Source organism: Mobula birostris, chromosome 12 (genome assembly GCF_030028105.1).
Source record: "Mobula birostris isolate sMobBir1 chromosome 12, sMobBir1.hap1, whole genome shotgun sequence".
NCBI lineage: Eukaryota > Metazoa > Chordata > Chondrichthyes > Myliobatiformes > Myliobatidae > Mobula > Mobula birostris.
The window spans coordinates 41,177,901-41,198,640 of record NC_092381.1 but is presented as its reverse complement, the minus strand read 5'-3'; the positions used below and the strand labels follow the sequence as shown (position 1 = coordinate 41,198,640).

General features: G+C 42.3%; 2 protein-coding genes across 6 annotated transcripts in view; one reads left to right on the top strand and one right to left on the bottom strand.

The window, feature by feature from the left end:
* The window catches only part of LOC140205865 (adenine DNA glycosylase-like), a 50,008-nt gene extending 32,664 nt beyond the window's left edge, over positions 1-17,344 (bottom strand). The window contains exons 1-2 of one of the 2 annotated variants that reach the window (XM_072273667.1): positions 17,120-17,344; positions 11,831-11,948 (exon numbers count right to left, since the gene is read on the bottom strand). In XM_072273667.1, the coding sequence (XP_072129768.1) occupies positions 11,831-11,942 (112 nt within the window). In that variant the 5' untranslated portion in view covers positions 11,943-11,948; positions 17,120-17,344. The remainder of the gene's footprint in view (positions 1-11,830; positions 11,949-17,119) is intronic. The other variant, XM_072273668.1, reaches the window with a different exon arrangement.
* toe1 (target of EGR1, exonuclease) overlaps positions 17,137-20,740 on the top strand; it is a 21,927-nt gene continuing 18,323 nt past the window's right edge. For 2 of the 4 annotated variants that reach the window (XM_072273672.1, XM_072273669.1), the window contains exons 1-4: positions 17,415-17,641; positions 18,335-18,507; positions 18,595-18,635; positions 19,078-19,174. In XM_072273672.1, coding sequence (XP_072129773.1) covers positions 18,397-18,507; positions 18,595-18,635; positions 19,078-19,174 — 249 coding nt within the window. In that variant the 5' untranslated portion in view covers positions 17,415-17,641; positions 18,335-18,396. The other 2 variants (XM_072273671.1, XM_072273670.1) reach the window with 2 other exon arrangements.

Here is a 20,740-nt window from a genome sequence, read left to right as displayed (position 1 = left end):
GGAGAGTGCATTATATAATCGAGAAACTGATTTACTAGGTATTGAACTGCAAGCCAAATTCAGAATCTTGAAAAATTCTAATTCTACTGTTGATAGGTCTGTATATCTACAACTCTGGTTAACATAGTTTCGTACTTGAAGGTACCTAAAAAAGTCATTATGTTCTAGGCCATGTTTGTCCTGCAGGATTTGGAAACTTTGTAATACTCTTTTATCTATAAATGAGAGGTAGGTTGTAAGACCTTTCTTTATCCATAGCTCAAATCTTTTATCTCCTCTGTTGGGAAGGAATTCGGTATCATATGCACACCATCTAAAGAGTTTTAACATGTTATTAATTCCACATGAATTAACCACCTTCTGCCATACTTTTAATGTAAGATTTATCCAAGCGTTTTTAAATTTTTCCAACTGGGCCATCAATCCTTTGTCAGCTATTGAGGCCTGTAGATGAAAACTGTCAACTAATCCAAATTCTATTTCCTTCCATCTAGCCTTATATTTCCTATTACACCAATATAACAGAGGGGTTATCTGTGAGGTATAAAAATAATTTCTCAGGCAAGGAAGAACCATACCTCCTCCTTCCTTCCCTAACTGTAAGGTGTTATATCGAATTCTAGGTTTCTTTCCTTGCCAAATGAAGCTGGAAATCCATTTGTCCCATTCCCTGAATTGATTATCATCCACCTCCACCGGTAAAGTACGGAAAAGATACAATAACCGAGGAAGAATATTCATTTTCATAGTATTTATCCTTGAATTTAAACTTAAAAAGGGGATAAGATTCCATCTATGCATATCTGCTTTTATCTCTGAGATTAATGGCCCATAATTTACCTGTGACAGTGTTGAAAGATCCTTCGGCAGGGTTATTCCTAAATATTTTAATGTTTTAGCTTCCCACTTAAGATCATGTGTATCCTGCAACTTTTTGAATGGTGTATAATTTAGGGACATAACCTGCGTTTTCTTTACATTTATTTTATTACCTGATATTTTCCCAAAGTCATCCAACAGTGTAAGCAATCCTATAAATGATTTTTCTGGTTCACTCAGATAGACCAAAACATCATCTGCGAATAACGCCACTTTCTGTTCAATCCCTGCCACCTTGATACCTTTTACGATTTCGCTCTGTCTTATTAGTTGGGCAAGCAGTTCAATATATAGCGCAAAAAGGAGAGGAGAAATTGGGCATCCGTGTCTAGTGCCTCTCTCTAAAATGAAGGAGTCAGAGAGGTCCCCATTTATCTTAATTCGGGCTGTAGGGCTGTCATATAGAGTCTGAATTACTTTAATAAACTTTTCTTGAAAGCCGAATCTTCCTAACACTCTGTATAGGAATGCCCAACTAACCGAATCAAAAGCTTTCTCAGCGTTCAATCCTACTACCATTGTCTCTGTCTCGTTCTTATTAACCTGTTCTAATATGTGCAGAGTTCTCCTTATGTTGTCCCGTGTTTGTCTTTGTTGAATAAATCCAGTCTGGTCTAAATGGATTAGGCCAGGTAAAAGCTTTTCCAATCTGCGTGCTAATATAGATGTAAATAGTTTGTAATCTAAATTAAGAACACTAATTGGCCGATAATTGCCACATTCTAGTTTATCTTTACCCTCTTTAGGAATAACTGAAATAATCGCTTCTCTCCAGGAAGGCGGAGTTTCTCCTCTCTGCAAGATCCAATTAAAGGTGTTAAGTAGTAATGGGGCTAACTGTGTCTTCAGGGACTTGTACCACTCTGAGGTAAACCCATCAGAACCCGGGGACTTTCCAGCCTTTAACCTAGAGATGGCCACGTTCAGTTCTTTGACAGTTACTGGTTCTAATAAACTTTCATTTTGTAAATCTGTAAGTTTACGTAGATCTAAAAAATTCAATACACTGTCTATATAGGGCTCACTGGGGGCCCAGGGTTGGGAGTACAGCTCTCGATAATATGTTTCAAAACTCTCTTGAATTTTCCCTATTGTACTCTCCACAAGCTTTGTCTTTGGATTCTTTATTTTATGAATTGTATTGTCTGCTTGTTGTTTTCATAATTTATATGCTAATAATCTAGCTGATTTACCTCCTACTTCATAATTCTTTTGTCTCAGGTAAAGAAAATTTCTTTGAGTTTCCAACGTATAAATATCATCAATTTCACTTTGCAATTTCCTAATTTCCTGTTTTCGATTTGAATTACTTTTGTTGCTATCTACAACTTGAAGTTGTTTTAATTTTCTTTGAAAGTCTGCTAATTTTTGTGCATTGATTTTTTTCATGTGAGTGGTAATGGAAATAATTTTCCCTCTCAGTACAGCTTTCAATGTATCCCATAAGATCACTGGTGATGTTTCTCCCGTGTCTTTAAGGTCTAGATATTCTTTGATTTCTCCCCTTAATCTCTCCATTACTTTCGGGTTATTGAGTATATGTGAGTTTAGCCTCCATAGTGTTTTCCTCATTTTCCTTTCCAGGATTAGAGACATAGAGACTGGGCTATGATCTGTCGTTTGCAATATTACAGTTTTTTATCCTGAGTCTATCTGTATTAAAGATAAAGAAATAATCTATCCTTGAATAGGCTGAATGAGGGAAAGAGTAATATGTATAATCTTTACTAGTAGGGTGTAATTCCCTCCAGACATTTATAATTCCCAACTCCTCCATCAATGAATTCACTTTCCGAGTCAGAGGTTTATTCTGAGTAACTATTCTTGAAGAATCTAATATAGGATTTAATCTAATATTAAAATCCCTTCCACAAATTACTACCCCTTGAGAACTGACCATTAGGTCAAAAATGTGTCTATAAAATGACCATTCACAACCTGGAGGAGCATAAACATTCAGCAATGTTATTTCTGTACCTTCTATTCTTCCTGTGATTTTTACGAACCATCCTTCTTTGTCTCTAGTCTCTGAAATATGTTCATAATTAAGAGTACTTGATATTAAAATAGCTACCCCTCTTTCGTGACTCAATTTATATGATGAATAAAGTACATGCTTAAAGCCCATTCTTTTTAATTTTCCATGTTCAGATTGGCTCATATGTGTTTCTTGGAGGAAAGCTACTTGTGCCCTCTCTTTTTTCAATTTAGGCATAATCTTATTTCTTTTAATTGGATTCAAAACCCCATTAATGTTATAGGAAATTATTTTTACCAAATCAGTTTGCATTTTTCTCTAGTAGAAAAAAAAACACTCTCCTTTTCTAACCAAACAGTAAGCAGTCCCTTCTCAACAGTAAACCAAGACATATAACCACACCCTAGACATTTTTGAACGTGCAACATTTGAAGATTTTTCCCGACTTCCCACAGTGAAGCCTGAGCACCGACCCGCCTCAGTTCAGAGGGATAACCTCTATCTTCACCCTGTGTTAGAGGGCCCTCAGCAGTTTGAATAATCATAGAGAATTTTCTCCTATTTATGTCTCGACCATATTGCTATCATTCAAGTTATTCCGTCTAGTTTATTTTCAGTTACCAGTTTTCATTTTACCTTTAAGTCCGATTTACTTTTTTCAGTCATTTCTCTTAATTAATGTGTTCTCTGTATATTCGCGTCTGAATATTTGCAGCTTTTCCTTGTAGTTTGACACTCTGGTTCGAGTGGAGCGTCCTCGCCCCACTAACTGCCACGACTTCTGCCGAATCCTCTCCAGTAGCGACTCCGGTTGGGTGATAATTTTAATAGGTAGCCCCCGGTCCGCCAGGTCCAACGTTGCCTCCTCCACCGTAGCGTAAGTTTTTGTCCCTTCGTCGTAAAAGACCCTCAGCCGAGCTGGATACAGGGTCTGGAATTTGATGTTGTTTTCCTTCAGGACTCTCCGTGTTTCCGTATATTCCTTCCGTCTGGCAAGAATCCCCGGTGCGTAGTCGTGGTCTAAACTGATTTTACAGTTGTTCCACATGAAACCTTTCTTTTGCCATGCCCTTTTAAGCACCTCTTCCTTCGTTCTGTAACTGAGAAATCTGACCAGAATCGATCTGGGCTGGGCGCCTGCTGGAGGCTCTGGTGCCAACGCGTGGTGAGCTCTTTCTATCTGTAGGTCTTTTGCGGCCGGTATATCAAGGTTCTCTCTAAGTAGCTTCTCCACGAAGGGAATCATCAATCCGGGTTTACCTTCAGTTCCTTTGGGAACTCCATAAATCCTCACATTTTCCCTTCTCGAGCGGCCTTCTTGATCTATTAGTTTCCACTGGAGCTGGTCTTGCAGCTTCAGCATTTCTGCTATCACCTCCTCTGCGTTTTGTAGCTTCTCTTCAATTCCAACAATCCTCGCTTTGGCTTCATCTATCCGCGAGTTAGTTTTTACTATTTCTCCTTTAATATCTTCCAGCTGTTTGCTGTTATCTTGTCGGAACTCGCGAATCTCTCCGAGAATCAAGGACAGAGTCACCGATTCCCCCTCATTATCTCCGTCCTGGCTTGCCGTGGGGGAGCTAGGCCCATTGTCTTGCTGCGTCTCTTTATGTTTATCGGCCTTCGGAGCGGACTTTTTAATCTTGTTCTTAGACATCATCCTTGCCCCTTTTATTAATATAGTTACGCAATATTAAGTATTTGTCTAAATTCGATTATGGGGCAGTTTACCTTTTTTGTCGAGAGACCTTTTCCTTACGCCGCCATTCCCTTGATGACCCGGAAGTCCCCGCGTCAGGCATTTTCATGCCTTACACGGCGCGGATCAGAAGGCTGTGTGGAGCACCACTCCTCGCACAGACATTTCACAGTATTTTTCTTTATTTTACGAGGTCGAGTTGCAAACTCAACACTCAACCCGGCACGGATGCAAAGCGTACTTGGGAGCGGCCCGACCAGATTCAAACCCGGGAACCTCCGTTCCAGAGTCCAGCGCTGATGTCACTGGACAAGATACAATGTAAAGGCTTTAAAGGTGTAAAAGAAATTTGTCAAAATGATTCCAGAGGAAACTTTATCATGTTGATAGACTCAAGGAGCTGCAAGATTAAGGAAAAGTGTCTTTGAAGAATGTGACCTACAGATCCAAATAAAACTTTTGCTTTACAGAGCAGTCATCCTTCCAACGTTACCGTATGGAGATGAACCCATAATGTTGTCCACAACCTAATGTTGTCCCTCTCTTCAAGAAGGGAGGAAGAAAGAAAACAGGGAATTATAGACCGGTTAGCCTGACGTCGGTAGTGGGAAAGATGCTGGAGTCAATTATAAAAGATGAAATTACGGCACATCTGGATAGCAGTAACAGGATCGGTCCGAGTCAGCATGGATTTACAAAGGGAAATCGTGCTTGACTAATCTCCTGGAATTTTTTGAGGATGTAACTATGAAAATGGACAAGGGAGAGCCAGTGGATGTAGTGTACCTGGACTTTCAGAAAGCCTTTGATAAAGTCCCACATAGGAGATTAGTGGGCAAAATCAGGGCACATAGTATTGGGGACAGAGTACTGACATGGATTGAAAATTGTCTGGCTGACAGAAAACAAAGAGTAGCGATTAACGGGTCCCTTTCGGAATGGCAGGCGGTGACCAGTGGGGTACCACAGGGTTCGGTGCTGGGACCGCAGCTGTTTACAATATATATTAATGATTTAGATGAGGGAATTAAAAGTAACATTAGCAAATTTGCCGATGACACAAAGCTGGGTGGCAGTGTGAAATGTGAGGAAGATGTTACAAGAATGCAGAGTGACTTGGACAGGCTGGGTGAGTGGGCAGATGCAGTTTAATGTGGATAAATGTGAGGTTATCCACTTTAGTGGTAAGAACGGGAAGGCAGATTATCTAAATGGAGTCAAGTTAGGAAAAGGGGAAGAACAACGAGATCTAGGTGTTCTTGTACATCAGTCACTGAAAGCAAGCATGCAAGTAAAGCAGGCAGTGAAGAAAGCTAATGGCATGCTGGCCTTCATAACAAGGGGAATTGAGTATAAGAGCAAAGAGGTCCTTCTGCAGCTGTATAGGGCCCTGGTGAGACCACACCTGGAGTACTGTGTGCAGTTTTGGTCTCCAAATTTGAGGAAGGACATTCTTGCTATTGAGGGAGTGCAGCGTAGGTTCACAAGGTTAATTCCCGGGATGGCGGGAATGTCATATGTTGAAAGATTGGAGCGACTGGGCTTGTATACACCGGAATTTAGAAGGCTGAGAGGGGATCTTATTGAAACATATAAGATTATTAAGGGATTGGACACGCTGGAGGCAGGAAGCATGTTCCCGCTGATGGGTGAGTCCAGAACCAGAGGCCACAGTTCAAGAATTAGGGGTAGGCCATTTAGAACGGAGTTGAGGAAAAACTTTTTCACTCAGAGAGTGGTGGATGTATGGAATGCTCTGCCCCAGAAGGCTGTGGAGGCCAAGTCTCTGGATGCTTTCAAAAAAGAGATGGATAGAGCTCTTAAAGATAGCAGAATCAAAGGTCATGGGGATAAGGCAGGAACTGGATATTGATTGTGGATGATCAGCCATGATCACAGTGAATGGCGGTGCTGGCTAAAAGGGCCGAATGGCCTACTCCTGCACCTATTGTCTATTGTCTATAACCCTGGACCACCTACAATAGGCACCTGAGAATCCTGTAATAATACCACCAACGACCCTTACTGTAACAAATGGATATAGGTTAAAAAAAAATCCTCTCATTGGTTCATTCTGAAAATACCATAGTTACAAATATCACTTCAATACAGTTGGAAACAGCTCTGCTAAAAACAAAGTTGATCTACAAGACCTGCCAATGAATCTAATCTAATGAGTTCATGAAAAGAAGATTAAAGATAAAGGCTACCTTTAGTTGTCAGAAGTATATCAAAATATTCAAATATAAAATGACATCGCCTTCTGCGTCAAATTAAATCAGTGAGGATTGTGCTGGGCAGCCCACAAGTATAGCCATGTTTCTGGTACCAACATAGCATGCCCACAATTTACTTACCCTAACCATATATCTTTGGAATGTAGAAGAAACTGGAGCACCCAAAGGAAACTCATATGGCCATGTGCAGAATGTACAAATTCCTTACAGGCAACAGGGGGAATTGTATCCCGATTGGTGAAAGCAGGTGCTGAAAAGCGATAAGTTAACCTCAACTCTACCGTTCCGGCCATAATGGACATAGCTAGCAAAAACAGTACAATTAGAACATAGAACATAGAATAGTACAGCACAGTACAGGCCTTTTGGCCCACAATATTGTGCCAACCCTCAAACCCTGCCTCCCATATAAGCCCCCACCTTAAATTCCTCCATATACCTGTCTAGTAGTCTCTTAAACTTCACTAGTGTATCTGCTTCCACCACTGACTCAGGCAGTGCATTCCAGGCACCAACCACTCTCTGAGTAAAAAACCTTCCTCTAATATCCCCCTTGAACTTCCCACCCCTTACCTTAAAGCCATGTCCTCTTGTATTGAGCAGTGGTGCCCTGGGGAAGAGGCGCTGGCTATCCACTCTATCTATTCCTCTTATTATCTTGTACACCTCTATCATGTCTCCTCTCATCCTCCTTCTCTCCAAAGAGTAAAGCCCTAGCTCATTTAATCTCTGATCATAATGCATACTTTCTAAACCAGGCAGCATCCTGGTAAATCTCCTCTGTACCCTTTCCAATGCTTCCACATCCTTCCTATAGTGAGGTGACCAGAACTCGACACAGTACTCCAAGTGTGGCCTAACCAGAGTTTTATAGAGCTGTATCATTACATCGCGACTCTTAAACTCTATCCCTCGACTTACGAAAGCTAACACCCCATAAGCTTTCTTAACTACGCTATCTACCTGTGAGGCAACTTTCAGGGATCTGTGGACATGTAGCCCGAGATCCCTCTGCTCCTCCACACTACCAAGTATCCTGCCATTTACTTTGTACTCTGCCTTCCAAAGTGTACCACCTCACACTTCTCCGGGTTGAACTCCATCTGCCGCTTCTCAGCCCACTTCTGCATCCTATCAATGTCTCCCTGCAATCTTTGGCAATCCTCTACACTATCTACAACACCACCAACCTTTGTGTCGTCTGCAAACTTGCCAACCCACCCTTCTACCCCCACATCCAGGTCGTTAATAAAAATCACGAAAAGTAGAGGTCCCAGAACAGATCCTTGTGGGACACCACTAGTCACAATCCTCCAATCTGAATGTACTCCCTCCACCACAACCCTCTGCCTTCTGCAGGCAAGCCAATTCTGAATCCACCTGGCCAAACTTCCCTGGATCCCATGCCTTCTAACTTTCTGAATAAGCCTACCGTGTGGAACCTTGTCAAATGCCTTACTAAAATCCATATAGGTCACATCCACTACACTACCCTCATCTATATGCCTGGTCACCTCCTCAAAGAACTCCATCAGGCTTGTTAGACACGATCTGCCCTTCACAAAGCCATGTTGACTGTCCCTGATCAGACCATGATCTCTAAATGCCTACAGATCCTATCTCTAAGAATCTTTTCCAACAGCTTTCCCACCACAGACGCAAGGCTCACTGGGCTATAATTACCCAGACTATCCCTACTACCTTTTTTGAACAAGGGGACAACATTCACCTCCCTCCAATCCTCCAGTACCATTCCCGTGGACAACGAGGACATAAAGATCCTAGCCAGAGGCTCAGCAATCTCTTCCCTCGCCTCATGGAGCAGCCTGGGGAATATTCTGTCAGGCCCCGGGGACTTATCTGTCCTAATGTATTTTAACAACTCCAACACCTCCTCTCCCTTAATATCAACATGCTCCAGAACATCAACCTCACTCATATTGTCCTCACCATCAGCAAGTTCCCTCTCGTTGGTGAATACTGAAGAGAAGTATTCATTAAGGACCTCGCTCACTTCCACAGCCTCCAGGCACATCTTCCCACCTTTATCTCTAATCGGTCCTACCTTCACTCCTGTCATCCTTTTTTTCTTCACATAATTGAAGAATGCCTTGGGGTTTTCCTTTACCCTACTCGCCAAGGCCTTCTCATGCTCCCTTCTTGCTCTCCTCAGCCCCTCCTTAAGCTCCTTTCTTGCTTCCCTATATTCCTCAATAGGCCCATCTGATCCTTGCTTCCTAAACCTCATGTATGCTGCCTTCTTCCACCTGACTAGATTTTCCACCTCACTTGTCACCCGTGATTCCTTCACCCTACCATTCTTTATCTCCCTCACCGGGACAAATTTATCCCTTACATCCCGCAAGAGATCTCTAAACTTCGACCACATGTCCACAGTACATTTCCCTGCAAAAACATCATCCCAATTCACACCCGCAAGTTCCAGCCTTACAGCCTCATAATCTGCCTTTCCCCAATTAAAAATGTTCCTGTCCTCCCTCATTCTATCCTTTTCCATGATAATGCTAAAGGCCAGGGAGCGGTGGTCACTGTCCCCCAGATGCTCACCCACTGAGAGATCTGTGACCTGACCTGGTTCATTACCTAGTACTAGATCTAGTATCGCATTCCCCCTGGTCGGCCTGTCCACATACTGTGACAGGAATCCGTCCTGGACACACTTAACAAACTCTGCCCCATCTAAACCCTTGGAACTAATCAGGTGCCGATCAATATTAGGGAAGTTAAAGTCACCCATGATAACAACCCTGTTATTTTTGCACCTTTCCAAAATCTGCCTCCCAATCTGCTCCTCTGTATCTCTGCTGCTACCAGGGGGCCTATAGGATACCCCCAATAGAGTAACTGCTCCCTTCCTGTTCCTGACTTCCACCCATACTGACTCAAAAGAGGATCCTGCTACATTACCCACCCTTTCTGTAGCTGTAATAGTATCCCTGACCAGTAATGCCACCCCTCCTCCCCTTTTTCCGCCCTCTCTATCCCTTTTAAAGCACTGAAATCCAGGAATATTGAGAATCCATTCCTGCCCTGGTGCTAGCCAAGTCTCGGTAATGGCCACTACATCATAATTCCATATATGTATCCAAGCTCTCAGTTCATCACCTTTGTTCCTGATGCTTCTTGCATTGAGGTACACACATTTCAGCCCTTCTACCTTACTGTCTTTACACCGTTTATTCTGCTTCTCTTTCCTCAAAGCCTCTCTGTATGTTAGATCTGGCTTTACTCTATGCACTTCTTTCACTGCTCTATCGCTCTGGGTCCCATCCCCCTCACAAATTAGTTTAAACCCTCCCGAACCATGCTAGCAAACCTACTTGCAAGGATATTGCTCCCCCTCAAGTTCAGGTGCAACCCATCCAATTTGTACAGCTCCCACCTTCCCCAGAAGAGATCCCAATGATCTAAAAATCTAAAACCCTGCTCCCTGCACCAACTCCTCAGCCACGCATTCAACTGCCATCTCCTCCAATTCTTACCATCTCTGTCACGTAGCACTGGCAGCAATCCTGAGAACGCCACCCTTGAGGTCCTGTTCTTCAGCCTTCTGCCTAATTCCCGAAACTCACACTTCAGGACCTCATCCCTCTTCCTACCTATGTCGTTGGCCTCAACATGTATCACGACTTCTGGTTGCTTTCCCTCTCGTACCAGGATGTCGTGCACCCGGTCAGAGACATCCCGGACCCTGGCACCCGGGAGGCAACAAACCATGCAGGTGACCTTCTCACGTCCACAAAATCTCCTATCTGCTCCCCTGACTATAGAGTCTCCAATGATGACAACTCTCCTCTTCTCCGTCCCACCCTTCTGCACCACCGGGTCAGACTCAGTGCCGGAGGCCCTGCCACCGTGACTCACACCTGGTCGGTCGTCCCCGCCAACAGTATCCAGGACAGTAAACTTATTATTCAGGGGAATGGCTACAGGGGTGCTCTGCACTACCTGTCTGCTCACCTTCGCCTTCCCCCCTCTGACTGTCACCCAACGACCTGCTTCCGACAGCCTAGGTGTGACTACCTCCCTGTAGCTCTCAGAACTCCTTGGAATATGACAATAATACAGGTGTGCGCTGCTTAATGTCCATTTGGACAACGTCCAATCGCATATACATCTGTAGTCCCGATCGGAGAACATGACGTAGCGGATGTAACCAATCTTGTGTATCGTGCATCTCTTGAGTGCAGTAGCATTACCCCTCTGTTTAATTTTCTTTTGAAAATATTACCGTAAAGTGCATCATGGCTTCCAAACGCAGGTTATTCGACCTGAAACTCTTCCAGTGGAACACAATGAGGAAGTTGAGAACAGTGATATGGATGATCCTGAATCATCTTTGATAAATTGTGTTGCTATAGGTTAAGAAAGTGTTTACATAAAAGTTTAAAAAGTGAATAAAATTAAAAAGGTTAAAATGAAATAAAAAATTATAGTGTACGTATGTATTATAGTGTACTGTATACAGTTTTAGTGTAAGTTCTTGGCTATTTAGTCAATACAGGTACACTACAGAAGCGGTCGCCAACCTCCGGGCCACAGACCGATACATTGCCGCAAAGAATGCAGTGGTGCAGCAGTAGTCGGAACGCGCGTCGCCTCTGATCTGGGCCAACATTTACGTGCTGGGCGGCACCTAATTAATTAGCTTGTTTATTTCGGCTTTTTTTCTTAAAGATGTGCTGGGTGCATTCCAACTACGGCTGCACCACTGCATTCTTCGCGGCAATGTATCGGTCCGCGGCCCGAAGGTTGGGGACCAGTACACTACAGCACTCCATATAGGTTTGCTAAGTATATAATATGGTGTTCGCACAACGTCCAAATCACATAATGTCCGATTTCACATAACGTGTTGTGGACATTAAGCGACGCATACCTGTAATTGCAATGTCCTTCAGTAAACATTTAAAATCAAAGTCTACAAAAATGAGTTAAATCAAAACCATAAGTGAATAAGATTACAAGGACAATTAAATTATTTTTCAGCAAACAATCTCAAATCTTCTTGCCTACCTTCTTTGATCTGATTGAAGCAAGGTTTCTTCTTTTGAGAAGACATTATGATATTTTCTTTTCTCTTTAGTGATGCTTTCCTGCTTTTCACTGAGGTTTTCATTTTGTTCATTATATCCTAAAAAATATATAATTAAGAATTGAGTAAAGTAGTTCAGGTATGAAGGAAACAGCATGAGGAGAAAATATAGTCATAGTCATACTTTATTGATCCCAGGGGAAATTGGTTTTCGTTACAGTTGCACCATAAATAATTAAATAGTAAAAAAAAACCATAAATAGTTAAATAGTAATATTTGCTCCTTTATTTCCAGAAATAAACTTTATTTGGATAGAAGAGAAAATCAAAAACATTTCAATGTATTTGCAGGCATATTTTTCATAAGTACCAAAACATATCCTTTAAGCCCAAAATAAGCTACAAAATCAATTCTATGGAAATGGAGGTGGGGCCTTTTATGTCAAAGACTCATCATAGGGACCACCCTCATTTACATCATGGAAGTAGTTCAAATGCTCTCCTTACACTGACTACATTACAGACAGGAGAATGGGGTTGAAAGGATAATAAATCAATCATGATGAAATAACGGAGCAGACTCGATGGGCCAAATGACCTAATTCTGCTCCCAGGTCTCACGATCTTATGGTTTTCACTGCAATAGTGACCACACATCAAAGGTGGTTTATTATTTAAGTATACTCTCACAGTGGTCCCCAACCTCCGGGCCGTGGACCGATACATTGTCGTGAAGAATGCAGGGGTGCAGCGGTAGTCGGGACGCACCCAGCACATCTTTAAGGAAAAAGCTGAAATAAACAAGCTAATTAATTAGGTGCCGCCCGGCACGTAAATGTCGGCCCAGATCCGCCTCTGATCTGGTATACCCCATGATAGATGTATACAAGATATTAAGAGGAATAGATAGAGTGGACAGCCAGCACCTCTTCCCCAAGGCACCGCTGCTCAGTACAAGAGGACATGGCTTTAAGGTAAGGGGTGGGAAGTTCAAAGGGGATATTAGAGGAAGGTTTTTTACTCAGAGAGTGATTGGTACGTGGAATGCACTGCCTGAGTCAGTGGTGAAATTTCAGAGACTACTAGACAGGTATATGGAGGAATTTAAGGTGGGTGGTTTTATGGGAGGCAGGGTTTAAGGGTCGGCATAACATTGTGAGCCGAAAGGCCTGTACTGTATTGTACTATTCTACGTGCTATGACATTGGTGTTTCCATACCAGGCTATGGTAGCCAGTCAATATGCTCTCCACTACACATCTATAGAAGTTGGGCAAAGTTTTAGATGCCATGGCAAATCTTCACAAACTCCTAAGGAAGAGAAAGCACTGCTTTGCTTTCTCCATATTTGCACTTAGGTGCTGAGCCCAGGCCAGGTCCTCTGAAATAATGACACCAGGGAATTTAAAGGTGCTCATCTTCTCCACCTCTGATGCCCTGATGAGGACTGGCTCATGGACTTCTGGTTTCCTCCTCCTGAAATCAATAGTCAGCTCTTTGGTCCTGCTGACATTGAGTAAGAAGTTGTTGTGACACCACTCAGCCAGATTTTCAATCTCCCTCCTGTGTCTGATTCTGGGCACGTGGCCAAGTGGTTAAGGCGTTCGTCTAGTGATCTCAGGGTCGCTAGTTCGAGCCTCAGCTGTGGCAGCGTGTTAGTGTCCTTGAGCAAGGCACTTAACCACACGTTGCTCTAGTGTCTGTGCGAGGAGTGGCGCCCCACACAGACTTCCAATCTTCGCCTTGTAAGGCATGAAAATGCCCAACGCAGGCCTCTCATGGTCTGAGTCGACGTTCCCCTCCCTCCTGTGTCCGATTCATCACCACCTTTGATTTGGCCTACAACAGTGGTGTCGCCCGCAAACTTAAACATGGCATTACAGCAGTGCCTAGCTACACAATCGCAAGTGTAAAGCAAGTACAGCAGGGGGCTAAGCACACAGCTTTGTCCTGGAGATTGTGGAGATGTTGCTGCCAATCTGAACTGAATGGAATCTGCAAATGAGGAAATTGAGGAGCCAATTGCGCAAGGAGATACTAAGACCTTAACCTTATTGATAAATTTTGAGGGGATGATGGTATTAAATGCCGACTTATATCAATAAAGAGCATCCTAATGTATGCATTTTTGCAGTCCAGGTGTTCCAGGGTTGAGTGAAGAGCCAATGAGCTGGCATTTGCTGTGGACCTGTTGTGACAGCAGGCAAATTGGAGCATATCCAAGTCACTTCTCAGGCAGGAATTGATATTTTTCATCACCAACCTCTCAAAGCACTTCACCATTGTGGATGTAAGTGCTACTACCACTCTCCAGCTTCTCCCTAAAGCCACTGTCAAATCAAATTTACTACCTCATCTTGAATGCCAAGTGACTGAAACTCTTGACCAACTTCCCATGTGGGACGTTGTCAAAAGCCTTGCTAAAGTCCATGTAGACAACATTCACTGCTTTTCCTTCATCAACTTTCCTGGTAATTTCCTCAAAAAACTCTATAAGATTGGTTACACATGACCTACCACACACAAAGTCGTGGTGACTATTCACATACTTATATATCCGGTCCCATAGAACAGGAGTCCCCAACCTTTTTTGCACCACAGACCAGTTTAATATTGACAATATTCTTGCGGACCGGCCGACCGGGGGGGGGGGGGGCGTTCAAGTAGGTTAAACTCACCTCAACATGTCTTTTACAGTTAGGGTTGCCAACTTTCTCACTCCCAAATAAGGAACAAAAGTAGCAGTCAAATCCCAGGACACTTTACCCCAGGAAAGACCACCATGACCATGAAGCCTTGCGCGGGCACCTGTGTGTGCATGCGTATCGTGCGCATGTAATGTGTGCATGCGCGTACGTGCTGATTTTTTTTCCCCCGATTGTTTTGCCTTCATCTTCCCAACTACACTGTACATACATTATTTCTACTTTTATAGGCTGTGTAGTTATATCATTCCTGCTTTTACTATATGTTAGTGTTATTTTAGGTTTTATGTGTTATTTGGTATGATTTGGTAGGTTATTTTTTGGGTCTGGGAATGCTCAAAAATTTTTCCCACATAAATTAATGGTAATTGCTTCTTCGCTTCACGCCATTTCGGCACGAAAGGCTTCATAGGAACGCTCTACCTTAGCGGGGGAAATACGGGAGAAGAGCAGTCCCGTATGGGACAAATCAATTTAGCCCAATATACGGGATGTCCCAGCAAACATGGGACAGTTGGCAACCCTATGTTCAAGTTCAACAGTACGTGACAGGGAATGAGGAAAGGTGCAGCTGACTCATATCGTTTCCTCACGGCCCGGTAGCACATGCTTTGCGGCCCTGTGGCTGGGGACCGCTGACATAGAATACCTTCCAATAAATTAACCACTACTGATGTCAGGATCATCAGCCTAACCTTATTCTTAGAGCCTTTTTAAACCGCAGAACCCCATTAGCGATCCTCCAATCATCTGGCACCTCACCCATGGTTAAGGACCTTTTAAATATCTTTGCTAAGGTCCTGGGTATTTATCCACCCTAATCTGCATTAAGACTACAAACACCTCCTCCTCTGAAATCCGTATATAGACCATGACCTCACTCTATATATTCTGTCCACCTCCCAAGTACAATTGCATAAAATCAATTTAAGATCGCTCCCATCTCTTTCAGCTCCACACATAGATGATCACTCTGATCTTCCAGACGACCAATTCTGTCCCTTTTGCTCTTAATATATCTGGAGAAGCCCTTAGGATTCTCCTTCACTTTGTTTTTCAGAGCAACCTTATGCCTTCTTTTCACCCTTTAAGCACTTTAAGAGAAAGTCAGCAGAGGTAAAATGTGTTGAATAATATTCTTTCTTGTTCACAGTAGGCACATGTCAGGAAACAATGAAATATGAGTGCAGTTCCATCAATACTCAGGAGTCTTAACCCTATTCCAGACAAAGCAGCCCACTCGATTGGTATCTGATCCACCAACAAAATACTTAAAGCTTTAACAATTACTACCCAGTGACCGCTGTGTACATTCTATAAAATATTCCACAGCCACTCGGCGAGGTTAGTCCCAGCCTTGCCAAAACCTGCAACCTCTATCGCTAAGGCCATGGATACACTTTGCTTTTCCTTTATTCATTTGGCCAAAATCCCAACTCAACAGTGTTCTGAGTGCACCTACAGTTGTTCAAGTAGGTGGTTTACTCCCACCTTCCTATGGGCAATCAGGAACGGGCAATAAATCAACAGAAAGAGAAAAAGTCTATTTAATTTCACAATATGTTTCCCAATTTGATATTCTCTAATCCAGAAAATTCTATAATTTTAATCAATGTCTTATTAAAGCAAAATCTGCAAATGTTAGAAATCTGAAATTTAAAAGAAACAGAAGCTTTGATTGGGCACCAATCTCCATTTGCAAGGATGACTCTGAACTTCCAGTTACCTCTCACTTTAAATCTCTATCCATTCCATTCTGACTGTAATGGCTTTGGCTATTCCAAGAAAGCCCAACATAAAGCTCAGAGAGTAGTACCACATCTGTCTTCTTCCATCTAGACATGTTACAGACCTTGGGACTCAATACTGAATTCAACAATTCCACATAACTATGTTTTCGAACAATCTGCTTCACCATCATTGTTGTGCAATATTAAAGAAGCTCCCTCTCCCTTCCCCCCATTCACGTGCAACTTTAACACAGTCCCCTTTCCACTCCCTCTCCCCACAGATGCAGCCTGATGTGTTGAATACTTCCAGTAATCTGTTGTTTCACCTCTCCATTCACTGGTGTGCTCTGCATCTCATTATTCTAAGATTGCATTTGTTATCTCTCTACCGTCTTTCGTTTCATCATCTTGTCTTTACTCTCCTCAGGATAACTCTTTTGCATTTAATGAATCTTGGATGACATCAAGTGCATTTATTTAACCTGAACAATCTTGGTCTTCATACTTTCATTCATTCATTTTGTTCTCTCCACCAACCCCTCTCTGCAACTTAATTCACGTTTATTTTCTCACTTTTCCAGTTGGGAGGACCTAGAACAAATAGTTCGGGAGTCCACCATTATACACGTGTTGACTCCTCAGCATCAGGGGTTTATATTGTGTTTGCAGATGAGCTCCACAACCACATATGTAAATCTAACCCAGGTTCCTGTATTGAAGGATACAGGATACGTGAAATTACTGAGCGTTTGTGTTAAAAGTTGTCAAATTATTTTATATCTCAGCTGCCATTGAAAATAACGAAGCTAGAGAGCCAGTTGTGCAGCACAACGTACCTTGCAGCCGTGCCGAGTGAGAAATGCTACAAGTGGGTAACACCACCGACTGTATTCAAGGGGGATTTTCGTTAAAGATGACCCCCAAAGAGCAGTTTATTCGTTCACCAGTAAGAGAGTACTTACGGGTTCCGCTACCCTTTTGGTCGGGGGAAAGGAAAGGAGAGGGCGTCAATCTTCCACACAAAGCTGCCGACGTTGACTCTAGTTCGCCGTCGCGCCGAAGGCTGAGCCTGCGCTGTTCCTCATCAGAGCGCGACCGGTGGAGGAAAAGGACCCGAGCGCCGGTAAGCCGGGCGAGGGCTGGTCGTTTCCTGGCGACCATGCAGGGTGCAGTGAGGCTGGGAGGGGAGTCCGTTCTTTTTCTCGTATCTCCCACCTGGTAGTTGTTATTGCAAGATCTGAAGAGTTCATCATTCGGTAGGTGTACAGTGCTGACGAGAGAAGGAGGAGCAGCGGAAGGAAAGGTTTGTGAAAAGTGTAAACGGGAAAGAAAGGACAACTGCTTACAGAAAGTTGAAGGTGAGGAGAAGGGCAGGGGGAGTAAAGTGGGAAGGAGGGGAGAAGATGAGAGTGAAGGGAGCAATAGGGAAAAACTGGAAAATAGGAAGCAGACAGCAGTGAAGCAAGAGGAGAAGGCATTTAGTCTACGTTTTATGTTAACACATTTGTGCATTTGAGCTACACGCAATGCTAAAAGCGGTTGCCTACGTTTGTATTTTCTGTAATTGTTTAAACGATAGAATTGTACAGCTAACATAAACTTACTTAATAAACGGGTTTGCTGCAAATGCGGAAGACTATTTTAATTTCAAGTTATTTTTGAGTTTATATTTAAGGAAAAGTTCTTTGATATGAACTGTTTCACCTACAGAGAATAAATGAGGCCTCCTAAAACACTAATCACTCTGCGTGGCATTGACATAAATTTTGAGGTTATTTAGAATAAAAAGGATCATTCACTAAATTTGAATCCTGAGAAAATATACCATGTATGTATTATACTTTGGGGGCCTGAATTGGTAAAGAGAACAAAGTTGAAGCAGTTTACAGTGACAGTAGTTGCTCTTTGTGTGGAATTAAACAATATAGAATTAAAGTTAGATTTTCTTAAATAAAAATGCTGTAGTTCTAAAATGGACAAATTGCTTTATAACAGATTCTAATAGCATAAAAATTAACACTTAACTGTTTATCTTATTTAACAATTTCTAGGTTTCGATCCATGAGGAAAAGTGCATTTAAGTATAACATTTTTGTCTGAGCATCTGCTAAAGATGTCCTTAATGAAAATTCCTGTCGTTGATGTTCACATTGACAATTTTAAAGAGATATGGCCGTCCATGCTGCTTGCAGTCAGGACAGCGAGTTTCATAGCCCTTGATACTGTGAGTGCTGCATTTATTGTTTTAAAGAGTTTTGCAATAATATTTAAATAAAATAAAAGTATTTATATTTGTATGTTCTCCACCCAGGAACTTAGTGGACTTGGGGCACGAAAAGCTTTACTGGCACAGTGAGTAGAAAATTGAGTTATAATTAATAACTCTGAGCTGTGGTGTTGTGCTGGAGATGTGCTTGAGTGTTATGAGGAAGGTTGGTGGCTGCTGAGAAGAGGATTGAGCCATTCCCAATTATTTGCTGTACATCAGGTTACCTGAAAATGGAGCATAACTGATCCAGGGAATTTTATTGGGTGTTGCATCCCTTATTTTCACCAAAATTGTTCCTTAGTGGTTGTTAATCATCTTAAAAATCCCTCATATTAAAATAAATTATCATAATCAATCAGTGTCAAGCCAAATCATTGCTTACTTCTTCAACCCCTCACCAAGCTGCATATAATCAAATCTTGCACTCCGTAGCATAGAGAGGGAAATTCCCCATAACTTGGTTTTTCTCTTGTAGAGGGTGAAGCATCTATTTCTAATGATAGATTGAATGATTTGTGTTCACAGATCAGTTGAAGATCGATATAAAGCAATATGTCACGCTGCCAGAACTCGTTCCATTCTGTCTCTTGGGGTTGCAAGTTTCAAAGAGCTTTCAAACAAAGTAAGGATCTTTTATTTTATGTCTTTTGGTTCTTCAGAGAAGCCCTGAAATAAGTTGTTTTACCGGAGGATTGGTGTATTGCTCATGTTGTTCCATTGTTTAAAAAGGGTTCTAAGAGTAAACCTAGCGATTGTCGGCCTGTGAGTTTGACATCAGTGGTGGGTAAATTGATGGAAAGTATTCTTAGAGATGGTATATATAATTATCTGGATAGACAGGGTCTGATTAGGAACAGTCAACATGGATTTGTGCGTGGAAAGTCATGTTTGACAAATCTTATTCAATTTTTTGATGAGGTTACTAGGAAAGTTGACAAGGGTAAAGTGTTGAATGTTGTCTATATGGACTTCAGTAAGGCCTTTGACAAGGTTCTACACGGAAGGTTAGTTAGGAAGGATCAATCGTTAGGCATTAATATCGAAGTAGTAAAATGGCTGGATGGGAGATGCCAGAGAGTAGTGGTGGATAACTGTGTGTCAGATTGGAGGACAGTGTGTAGCAGTGTGCCTCAGGGAACTGTACTGGGTCCAATGTTGTTTGTCATATATATTAATGATCTGGATGAAGGGGTGGTAAATTGGATGAGTAAGTATGCAGATGATACTAAGATAGGTGGCGTCGTGGATAATGAAGTAGGTTTTCAAAGCTTGCAGAGAGATTTAGGCCATTTAGAAGAGTGGGCTGAAAGATGGCAGATGGAGTTTAATGCTGAAAAATGTGAGGTGCTACATTTTGGTAGGACTAATCAAAATAGGACATACACGGTAAATGGTAGGGCATTGAAGAATGCAGTAAAACAGAGGGATCTAGGAAAAATGGTGCATAGTTCCCTGAAGGTGGAATCTCATGTGGATAGGGTGGTGAAGAAAGCTTTTGGTATGCTGGCCTTTATAAATCAGAGCATTGAGTATAGGAGTTGGGATGTGATGTTGAAATTGTATAAGGCATTGGTAAGCCCAAATTTGGAGTATTGTGTACAGTTCTGGTCACCAAATTACAGGAAAGATGTCAATAAAATTGAGAGAGTACAGAGGAGGTTTACTAAAATGTTGCCTGGGTTTCATCTCCTAAGTTACAGAGAAAGGTTGAACAAGTTAGGTCTTTATTCTTTGGAGCGTAGAAAGTTGAGAGGGGACTTGATAGAGGTGTTTAAAATTATGAAGGGAATTGATAGAGTTGACGTGGATAGGCTTTTTCCATTGAGAGTGGGGGAGATTCAAACAAGAGGACATGAGTTGAGAGTTAAAGGGCAAAAGCTTAGGGTAACATGAGGGGGAACTTTTTTACTCAGAGAGTGGTAGCTGTGTGGAACGAGCTTCCAGCAGAAGAGGCAGGTTCGATGTTGTCGTTTAAAGTTAAATTGTATAGATATGTGGACAGGAAGGGAATGGAGGGTTATGGACCGAGTGCAGGTCGGTGGGACTAGGTGAGAGTAGGAGTAGAAGGGCCGAGATGGCCTGTTTCCATGCTGTAATTGTTATATGGTTATATGGTTACTTTTCACCACATCGTGAGATGAGGTCACCTGAAATGTCACTTGTTTGTGTTTGGTCACTGTTGTAACAT